The sequence below is a fragment of the Doryrhamphus excisus genome, linkage group LG2, assembly GCF_037039965.1.
Source record: "Doryrhamphus excisus strain RoL-2023G ecotype Guam linkage group LG2, RoL_Dexc_Guam_v1.1, whole genome shotgun sequence".
Taxonomy (NCBI): Eukaryota; Metazoa; Chordata; class Actinopteri; order Syngnathiformes; family Syngnathidae; genus Doryrhamphus; species Doryrhamphus excisus.
In genome coordinates this window covers 2348044-2359296 of record NC_136358.1, presented here as the reverse complement: position 1 = coordinate 2359296, position 11253 = coordinate 2348044, and the positions used below count along the sequence as shown (strand labels likewise).

At 40.8% G+C, this 11253-nt stretch overlaps 2 protein-coding genes and 1 non-coding gene across 3 annotated transcripts; all 3 read right to left on the bottom strand.

Moving 5' to 3' along the window:
* Positions 1 to 962: 962 nt before the first annotated feature.
* trnar-ucu (transfer RNA arginine (anticodon UCU)) lies at positions 963 to 1036 on the bottom strand. The gene has a single exon. It is a non-coding gene; the product is annotated as a tRNA-Arg (tRNA).
* Positions 1037 to 5507, bottom strand: LOC131125515 (uncharacterized). The gene is made up of 10 exons (XM_058067140.2): positions 5154 to 5507; positions 3557 to 3702; positions 3192 to 3315; positions 3022 to 3121; positions 2398 to 2585; positions 2177 to 2310; positions 1986 to 2109; positions 1805 to 1898; positions 1667 to 1742; positions 1037 to 1568 (listed from the first exon to the last, which is right to left on the bottom strand). Exons 1-10 carry the CDS (start codon positions 5212 to 5214, stop codon positions 1467 to 1469), a joined length of 1149 nt encoding a protein of 382 aa, XP_057923123.2. The 5' UTR covers positions 5215 to 5507; the 3' UTR covers positions 1037 to 1466.
* A 257-nt stretch (positions 5508 to 5764) lies between these two features.
* LOC131125514 (interleukin-13 receptor subunit alpha-1-like) lies at positions 5765 to 10826 on the bottom strand. The gene is made up of 10 exons (XM_058067138.2): positions 10600 to 10826; positions 9215 to 9339; positions 8873 to 9029; positions 8690 to 8789; positions 8197 to 8357; positions 7991 to 8121; positions 7782 to 7926; positions 6754 to 6859; positions 6619 to 6682; positions 5765 to 6557 (listed from the first exon to the last, which is right to left on the bottom strand). Exons 1-10 carry the CDS (start codon positions 10664 to 10666, stop codon positions 6426 to 6428), a joined length of 1188 nt encoding a protein of 395 aa, XP_057923121.2. The 5' UTR covers positions 10667 to 10826; the 3' UTR covers positions 5765 to 6425.
* Positions 10827 to 11253: the final 427 nt, after the last annotated feature.

Genomic DNA, 11253 nt, shown 5'->3' with positions numbered 1-11253 from the left:
AACACCGTCTAGTTCAATCTTTAAGTCGGAAAATGATCTTATATGTCAATTGGAAAAATATAACACTGAGATCTGAGTATTTTTGTACTTCAGGGGTGTCCAAACTACGGCCTGAGGGCCATTTAAAAACACAAATTTTTCAGTATGTGGCCCTTAGTGGAAAAAGTTTGGGGTTCTTTTTCCATCAATGGAACAATAGAGCTTCAGGTTGTGCAGGGTTGTCAAAAGACGGATGGCTATGTGGAGATGTTGCAGGGGGCATCCCTCATGACCGAAGGCCCTTGTCATTGCCCACCTGACAAAGGACTTTTTTCAGGGAGAATAACATCACTCTATTGGACCACCCTGCATGTTCCCCTGATCCAAATCCAATTGAGAACAATTGGGGATGGATGACAAGGGAAGTTTACAAAAATGGACATCAGCTCCAGACCTTGGATGCCTTCCGTGAAGCCATCTTCACCACCTGGAGCAACATTCCCACTAGCATCCTGGAAACACTGGCAACAAGCATGTCAAGAAACATTTTTTTAGATGATTAACAAAAATGACATCACAGTCTTTCAGTTGATTAATAGTGTATTTCAGTTGAATGGTTGTTGCTTACTAAAATGTTTTTGTCTCACTCCCATTTCTTATTTTTGGATTTTGAAGCTCTACTTGCAGCCCCCTTACGATTTCACTTTGCAAAATGTAAATTCTTGTGTTTTCCCAACCCTTTCGTTCAAAAGGAAACAGTATACCAAAGCATCCTGTTTACATTTATGTTAATTCTTCTTTAATTTCGTATTTATTTAAATGTTTTTAGCTAACATGTAGAAGAGGCTAATGTGTAGAATAGTTGTGCTACACAAAAGCGACCTGCATCACTGACGATCGCAGCATCCTCGTGTTTTACAGCATCATCAGCATCCGTACAATACAACAAAAGATTACACTCCAAAACGGTTCCGAGTGTGACCCATCTCTGCCGGGACTCGAACCCGGAGCCTCTGGATTAGAAGTCCAGCGCGCTATTCCATTGCGCCACAGAGACTGCGCCAACGAGGTAGCCGAGTATCAGAATTTATACGAGGCATCGCTATTTCATCGCAGCGCAGCATCAGGACCATTCTAAGACGCCATGTTTGTTGTGACGACTACGGCCACCAGAGGGCGCTGTGGCGCCTTTCGGCTAACCTCCCAGAAATGCATCACAGCCGCGAGTGTTACATCCGGATTTAGCCTAAAGAATGGGACTACTTTGTTCCGAGCGTGGCAGTGTCACAAGTCCACAATTAAATACAAGGTATTTTGTTTAAAAGCAATACTGTGTTGGCCATTTTGATCACATTAACTCACGTTGAGTGATGGAATTACACTATAAGAAGCTCATCAGATGAGGAACCTCCCCCTCCTCTCATCTGACACTTTTATTCATTCCTTTCACCCACGTACATTCAAGTTGTCTTATTTTTTCCAAGAAGTCAAATGTAATGATGAGATTGAGGTTGTCGCAGATCCGTCACCAGAGTAATCTTAGGATCCTCTTCCTCCTTTTCTGGGAAATTAAGGTTGAAAACTGCACTCTGAGACAGAGACAAATTTATTTTTCCTACATGTAACACCTAATGTCGCTAGGCAAAGCTAAACTAAGAGACTCCCTTGAGATAAACACACACACTACCTTTGTTTGATGGTTGTAAATATCACTGAGAAGGTCCCGAGGTTGTGGCACTTTGGTGAAGATATGTTCTTTTTTTCTGCACATGGACAGTGATGGTGAGCATCGTCCAGAAAGCACACAAATGATGCATTCACTGACCTCTTGAACCACACGCAAGTCAACGATGTGAGGCCGGCAAACAGCAGCGGGATGATGGCGGCGTACAGCACCGCATTCGCATCTTTGGCTTCATCTGCACTCAAGACATGTTCAAAAACTAAAATGTGTCCCTTTTCGCACTACAAAAAGGCAGCAAACTATAGTAGTTTCTTTCACATACCAAAATACTTTTCATCACTCCACCCTGTCTCTCCGTGTAAGCTGCGTGCTTTAAGGGACATCCAGTAGCAGCAGTGAGACACCCGATGTATTAGCGCCGACGTCTTTCCCAGGACTTCTATAATCTGCGAGGACATAAAGCAGAATGACACATTTGGCCTGCAAATGAACGTCCACTTGTCCTGCTCCTACCTTCCTTTCATCACACTCAGTGTAATTTATGATGAATGTCCAGTGAGACAGACGTAAAACATCAGGAGGGATCCAGCTTAAGACGAATTTGCCTGCAACTTCACTAACGCTCCAGTTTAGCGGACGAGGAGTCACTGCGCAGGAAAGAGATGCTAAAATGTTGACCAACACGCTAAACAATATGTCCATGAAAGGACACTGATGATTGAGAATATCTCCACCTGGCACAGGCATCACTTTGAAGGTGTTTCTGACGAAGGTCTCATTAAGGGTTGTGTTGAATAACATGTAGATGGACTGGATGGCTGTGGACTGCAGATGGCAGCCCGTCCTCAGGCCCTCGGTGTGGGTGTATAACGGGCACTCTTGTAATTCGGAGGATGCCGCGTCTTCCAGCTCGTCCACTAACCTGAGATAAGAAAGTTTAAAAGATGCCCTATTATGTAAAGGTGATTTTTTTAAATTGATGATCATGTTGCTTTCTCCTTCAATGGAACAATGGGGCTTCCGGTTGTGCAGGGGCGTCAAACGGCAGCTGGATATGTGAAGATGTTGCAGGGGGCATTCGTTGTAGCTGAAGGCCCTCATCTGTGTGGTAATGACTTTTTTTCAACAGGACAACGCTTCAATTTAATTTAATTTAATTTAAAAAATGTAATTTTTCAACTGGTCTCAAAATTTGGATGAGGAGTGGATGGCATGTATTACAAAAAGTCTGTTCGACACCACTAATACACACACTATTTAACTAAATAAAAATATATAATATGAACAATAAACCCATGTTGAGTGTATTAAGCACATTGTAAAATAAAAAAAAGTGGAAAGTGGAAAAAGTGCTATACCCATAATAGAAAGAGAGACTTGGAAGAGGACCGAGCGGCCGCCAGGAGCACTGAGTGAGCATGGATGAGATGATGCTGCACTGCACACCAGACACCAGCTCTGAGAGCAAGGAAATGAAGATAAAAGTTAAACAAATAAAATATTTCAACATGTAGCTGATGTACTCTACCTGGGTATGTAACATTGAGGACAGCAGGCTGGCTGTGTTGGTCCTTACAGACGGTGTGAACAGAAATAAACAAGGAGCCCCCCTCCATGGAAAAGCTCAACAAGGACGGTGGTGTCTGATGATGCTGGAATGACGAGGAAATTATCAAAACAAGCATCACTTCATTGCAATTATTGGGTCAATCAATCTGAGGCCTAAGCCTGAAGGTCACGCCCTCCCTTTTATTTTTCTTTTAAGTGTGGTATTGCACTCGAGGTTCTTCAGATTCTCCATTGTTGTTTTTCTTCCTCCACCCTCATTACATAGCCAAGATTTCCCACAAACATTTGAAATTGAGGAAACTAAGACATTTAACAGTGACTTACGCTCTCCTCTGTAGAGTATTCCTCCTTTGTTCTCCACAACACTTTGTACATGCAGTTTGACGGCAGATGTTTGTGTGCCCACCACAACTGTGCATCAAAGTCGCTGGTCCACTGAAGGGTCAAGTTGTGCGGAGGCATGATTTTCTCTAAAAATGGAAAGAAACAGGAGCAAGATCAATGTGTCTTAAATTAGCATCTTCTGTTAATGAGTGGATTTTTTATTACAGTATATTGGAAAGGGATCATGCTGTACATGTTTATCATGAACCACAGCTCCAGACCATGATGCTACCACCACCATGCTTGGCTGTAGACAAGACACAATTATCTTGCTATTCATTTGTGTGAAAATTTGTGTTTCGCTTCAATGAACCACAGCTCCCCCAGTGTCTGCAGTACTCGTGCAGCCCCAGACCATGAAGCTAGCAACACACCTGACAAGTTTCGGTATACTTTGATTCAGTGACATTACATTTGCTCGCATTACTTTAATTGAGAAGTTATTTTGTGGATTTGTACTTTCAAAAATAATTAATTTCAATATGTACCTGCATTTATGCCCAAGTATGGTCCGCAATGAAGCCCACAGACAGATCCAATCCGAAATGAAGTAAAAACAAACATTTTCCTAGCACACATGACAATGCCAGGAAGTGACAGAACCATAATTTCAGTTGAAATTTGCTTTTTTGTGTCACCATTTTCTTTTAAAGCACCGTACGCTACAACCTTCACAATCTTATCCGTGACCAAGTAGAAAAAATTTACATACTCAGGAACAAAGATGCCCTTGGGAGCATTTGTAGTAAATGATGGGCATGGGACAACCAAAGGGTGGTAAATTCTGCAGGGAGATGACTACTTAACTACTCATTTTTTTGCACTTTAATTCATAAAGGTGTCAAAGAACAATTACTTTGACACGTACCACTTTTCCTTTTATGCAGGACACCCATAAAATGTATAAATGTATATTTATTTTTAAGTTTTTACTAAGCAGGTTTTACTTTTACTTGAGTATACATGTATACAATATTTTAGTACTATTTCCTCTGCTGTATAACATATTTTGTTCTTTTTAGGCACTGATTTTGATGATGATGATTGCACAATTGCTTAAACTAGGACCTTTGGAGAAGTAGTGTTTGTAACTTCCCCTCTTCCGCTGCTTTCACTGCAGTTTATTTATTTATTTATTTATTAGGAACAATGCATATTGGTGAACATCGGCAAACAAAACAGATGTAAATATGCCAGATTATAGCACAACTGCTAGTTACCATCTGTAGTGCCCTGTTGAGGTTTACTAACATACACTGGCAAAGCCACAATGGCTGGCATGGGTCAAATATGGTCAGCTGCTGACCTCCACCAGGGGGCGCTTTTCACCAACCGTTTAGTTAGACCAGCCACGGTTTGTACTTTTTGGGAATATACAGTACAGTTTAACCTCCATGTAAACACATTCAGTAACATTTATTTTATACATTAGTATAGTACTGCTATTAAAATCATTAAGTGGTCATGAAAACGGTAACAGTAAAGTAGGAGGAAAGGCTGAAAGGGAGGGGAAAATGGTTGAATCAAAGTTTCTTACCCGTTTCACTTGGAGAAGCTGCTGCTAGTAAGAGACTAAGCAAACATCGAAAAAAAAACATCCCGATTGAAACTTTCTTTAAAGCTTTAAAGTGTCAGTGAGCTCCACTGAAACTAATTTCAAGTGTTTTTCCGTTGGGATTTCTTCAGCTTCAGGACCAAAGACGCTTGACAATATGGGAGGTGCATCTCCCGCAATTGAATGTAACGGAGTGTGGTATGCCGTGGTTCGCCATGATGGAAAGCAAGAGAGTTGGGCGGGGTTAGCGTCTATACAGCAATGTTTGTGGATTCTGCTTTCCATTATGGCGGCCAAAACTGCGCAGGGCGTACTATGGAAGTGGACGCTAACTGAGAAAGTCAATTTTTTCTTTAATTTCCAGCGTCTTCCGAGGAAAACCACACTCACTCACTAGGCCGGAAATGGGAGAAGTGTGTGCGGGAGTATGTCTTTTAAAAATATGAAATAAAATATACTCTGTCTTTGTATTAGTCATAACAATTAAATCATGTAAAAAAAATATATACACATAAAATATACCATATGGTTATACACCATAAAATGTTTTATTTTAATTAAAAGTAAATTAAATAATAATAATAATAATTCAGTGGTTGGTATACAAACCACCCAAATTCATCCCATTCAAACATGACCATGCAAAATATTTTTACCCGGTGAAACGAAGATAAATTAGGTTCAATATTTCAAGCTAATTGTGATTAAAAATACTTTTTTATTCTAAGCGGTGCCATACCATCCATTCATACATATTTTGCTTGCCAATGTTTCTTGGTTGTTTTTTTCACAACTACATGTGTAAACAAAAAAAAAGTTTCACGTCATTATGGTGTGCAGAATTTTGTAGGGAAAAAAAGTATTCTCACATTTAAATGTTTCAATTGTTATTCTATTTCCACTGATCTCACTGAGCAGTCATGCAGCATAAAAAAAACAAACAATACAGCATTCTTGAGCAAACAACGCAAGTCTGGATGAGTCAAAAATGCAAACTGCAAAGAAGCTGAGTGTCTTTTCAGAAAGACTCTGTGTGTAACACATCCGCACATGTCCTGCATGTCCTCGTGTTGTGCAAAATCTTACAGTAGTTTATTGAATGGTCCTCCGCCTTTGCAAACAAGTTTACTTGCAGTCCTGAGGAGTGTGACGACCACCTTTTGTACACCCTGATTCCTTATATTACTTTGGCAAGTGTCCTTTTTAAGGTTCAGTGCATTTCCTCATTGTGTCTCTCTTCTTGAACAGAACCGCTCACCCTGTAAGGTTCTGCTGTATTAGCCCAGAGGATGCGTTGGTCACTTGAGAAGTGCAATGTCCCTGAGGTATAATAATTTTGCAGGGCTCTACAGGTTCTGGCACAGGCGTGTAAAGATTTGTCAGCGTCTGAAAAAAATCATAAAAATGTTAGCACCTGAGCATATTGGGCTTCAATCTTATCATTTACCTTAATTTCAGTTTTGAATATCACTGATGGGTCGGGTATGGCAGGGTAGAGAATGGCGCTGTGCCTAAAAAAAACATAACTTAATGGCAGTCTGGTGGATGAACAGGTCTTTGCATGCAGGCCTGTACTACCTACCTCCTGATGCAATAGCTGAGCAAAAAGATGACGAAACACAGGACGAGAGGGACCACAATGGCTACGACAATCAATGTTACGCTGGGAGACTTGCCTGGAGTCTGGGCTGTGAAAGAAAAGAACGGCATACATTATCATTGCCAACTCAACAATGAACAGCTCATTAGTTCAGTATCCCCCCCAAAGTGAGTACTAAATCAAATTAGATTTTTATACCTTCACAATGTACAACACTATAGAGAGTAAACTTGGATCTACTTTAGAGTAGTCAGTGTACAGTTTGTTTAGCAGTATGGGTTTTCTCCGGGTACTTCGGTTTCGTCCCACATTCCAAAAACATGCTAGATAAGTGGTAAAAAATGAATGGCTATTTCAGATTTGCCAAACAGGGCCAGCCAGCTGGCCCACAGTGACATCAGCATTTTTCTGAAGAAAGAACAAAGCAGTTCGACAAGTCAAATCACGGCCACAATGGCTGACTGAGGAGGAGACATTGTGGCTGTTTAAGTCTCCACTGAAGGCCCAGGTACCAAATGCACTGCCCGTCGCTGCATCGCACCAAAATCAGAACAAGTGTACAAAACAGGAAACAATGTGAAAACTAAGGAAAACCAAAACTAAACTTGACATTAGTTTGAGGTAATAGCTTGGAATAGCCTGTATCGGCAAAGAAGTACTGGACAAAAACCAATATCGATAAGAAAGCCAATATCGAACATCTGAAAAAATCAACACGCATTCATTATTGTCTGGTGGTAGAATCATGGTTTGAGTGCTACATGAAAGCTGTGGTTCATTCGGAAAAAAACTAAAACCAAGTTTAATTTTTACATCATTGTACCCTTCCATCCGCTGTAATACAAACTCTTGTCAGATAGGGTCAAAAGTAAAAAGGAAGGTCACGGTAATGCAATTGACATGCATTGTGGCTCATAAACGAACAATTGTATTCATTGCAAACCCAAACAAATCTCAGGCAGCTTATGTTCTACAATACAGGGTGCTCAGCCATTTTAATGTGATCTTACCAGGAATTATCTTTGTACTGTAGTCACTATCCATTTCAGGGCAGTATTCGGCTTTTACAACCCGGGACCTTAACTCATAACTGCAGCTTTGATCGTAGGCTATCTTCCTGGGTTGTCCACTGGCAATGTAGAAAGTCTCGCATATCTGGACAATTTGCAAGTACATTAATGAGATGACATGGCTACTTGGTGGGGGAAAAAACACCTACTTGGGATTCACTGCATCCCTTGTAGCACAACTCGTAGACCCAACTGCAGTCCTGCGCCACCTCTGGAGTGGTCCAGCTCAGGTTGAGCTTGTTTCCATCAACACTGTAGCTCAGAGTTGGAGGAGAAACCACTTTGAAAGAAGAAGAAGCACACACGCATTTAACATGGGGTACACTAAAACTTGCGGGATGACGGCAGAACCAACCTCGCTTTGGTTTAAACGTGCTTATCCCTGCCTGGCTGCTCAAGAGCATGCAGATGTCTTTGTTGACAAAGTCGGTGCTAAGGTAGCAGCCGTTCCGGACTCCACGGTGGTAAGGTTCCTCACACACCTGCAAACCACCGATTTCTTCATCATCACAGATCCTGCACTGACCAGAATGGGGAAAGGGGAGGGAAGGCAACATCAGGAAGTAATAGGTTTACACTGCATAATATTTTCATATCACAGATTGTTTTTTAAATTTGATCTACATTTTCTAAAAGTAAAATTTTTTTTTACAATTACTCCGACACGAACCTCTGAATTTTGTGCTCAAATTTAAAAACTATAGATAGAAACCTCAAAACAGATAATCTGCAAATGAAAATTTTGAAAACTCTAAATACTGCTGTCATGATCCAGCTGCTACATGTCACGACGGACCAATGTCAGGTCTGGATTCGTCATTCCAGGTGAATTTTCCCCAGATCCCTACCTATAAGAAAGCGTCAGGTTGACAAAGGGATCGACCGGAATCCAATAACAATCCATCTTATCAGCTTGGAGGAGGCACTTGAAGTCCTTCACGAGCTGAGCTATCAAGTCAAATACAAATACAGTCACTTCAATGCATCACAGAAAATGACAGTATAACCCACGGTGTTGTTGCGTCTCTTACCGCGGGGCTGCGGGGCGTGGATGGTGATGACCGCCGGTGTGCTCTCATTTACTTTGCAGTCGTCAACGCTCACCGTCTGGACGGCAAATGGCCAGCCAGAAGATCCAGCTGTTTCTGTCAGGAGAGTCATGGTGATGTTCTGCCACTCGGTGGAAGACTGACAGAACATGAGAAAACATGAAGTCATTCAACACAAGCTGTACTGATTATGCTGGTGCTTATTATTGACCCATAGGCCTGTACTAAAACACTACACATACTGTAAGTACACAAACAGGCCTCAGTAAACAGTATTATACCATTACACCAATACAACACCATCTTTGCTGTAGTTTCTCTTACATATGGTCCATATTTGTAACGGATGTTGCAGTGGTCCGGCAATCCCCTTGGTCTCAGCCAAGACACGTTCACCGTAAACGGGTCAAGCCACTTATGTGACAACTTCACTGGTGCAGGAAGACGACCTAAAGAAGAGGAACCAATGGTGTTTCATGCATGATGCAAGACATCATTAATTCAATTAGCTAGCACAGTTAGAACAGTAGCGGCAGAAAACTCCTCTCTTCATGGGAACACATAAAATAATAGTAATTTGGGTTGTATTCCACCATTTATTTACTGTTTGTGTATCTTTGTTTCCTGTTCGTCACCATCAGCAGTGTCTTTATTTCGGTGTAAGGACAATGAGCACGCTGGCGTCTGAACAGTAATGAAGATAAGGATTTTGTTCTGTTGGTAACAATGGGTGATGCCACTGGATTTCCTTTCCAATCCAACATCTTTTTGACTGTCTCCTTGTTGCTGGATCATTGTGTTGGTTTGGATGTTGTTGCATGTCTTGGACAAAGGACTTTTCCTGAAATGATACTCTATGTATCCTCCTCTTTGGGTGCGTTCCTGTTGCCTACTTTCCTTGGTGAATTAACGTTACATTATTTTGCTTGGTATTTTTTATGAGTCGTGCTGCTCTGTGCCATTACATTACCTATGACAAGATTCCATGAATTTCAATAGGAAAGATGCATGCCGAGCTCTTATAAAATATACTTCTTTTTACAGCTTACAAGATCTCTTCTATTGTTGAGTTGCATCATCACCTTTTTGTGCCTGTCTCGCAAGAAAGGTAAAAAAAGTATAAATATGTCTTTGAGAGAGATCGGTCGGGTTGAAAAAAATTTATAAAAATTATAAATATATCTCAGTGGATATTCTCCTGGTATTTTGTTGTCTTATACTTCATTACGGCTCATGGAAGTAATTCCACTTCTCCTTTACACATACAGTCAATGAGCCTTGGAAAGCGGACAGACTCATGCACGTGCGTTCTTTCTTCTTCTATAGTTTGGTGTGTCACGGATTTAGTAAACCCTACCTTTTGCATGCAGGCAGACTGTTAGCGTAAATGTGCCAACAGTGCCATCTTTTGGTGGAATGTATGAACTGCACATACGATCAATACAGTTTACAACGCTTACACCTCTGTGGAATAAAACACAACAAAACGACGAAAGGCAAATACTAACATTAATGAATGCAGACTGATTTTGTGTAAGAACAAAGAAACAATTAAAGATTCCATTCGAACGCGATAGAAACTACAAGAAATATCCACAATTTAAGTAGACGTGTATTCAAAACACATTAGCTTACTTACTTTTTGACGGGCAGCATAGAAGTGTTAAATAATATTATTTATATGGCATTTGTGTGTTGTCAAACAATACCTGCTTCCGCGTGGAGCGAACAGAGCAAGAAGCAGCAGGAGCAAAAAGCCAGAATAGTAAAAGACATTCCGTCCACCCTGAAGTGATTGGCCAGTTTAATACCACTGAGAGACGAAAGTGGACAATCGTGGACAATGACGATTAGTCCAAGCGGGGACGACCGAGCTTCTGAACCAATGCCGGGAACTGGGAAAGTAAACGTGACGAAAAGTCATTCTTGGAAGTGGGCGGGTCGATCCACACACCATTATTGATACCACAGCGGGAGGGATATTGTGGGATATGTTTTTTGTCAAAAAGTATGCCTTGAGTGTTATTATCACTATAACCACGAAAAACTAATTAAAGACAATATCAAATCATTTAATTATATTTAAATGTGTTAAGGGTATTGTATTTACGAGTTATCGAATCGACACAAAAAATAGTATCGTCCATCTCTATTGCACACAGCCACCCACTCCCTGAAAACATGAGAACACTCAGACGTCATATCATTAAACCAACCAGTAGAAGAAAACGTTCAACTTTAAAATCACAACTACTTGGATTGCATTAACAGTATCTCCTAAAAGTGAGTACATGCTTCACATTTCAGCACCAATTTTGTTACAGTACTCAATATTACAGTATACTATTAGTAAGTAAATTGAT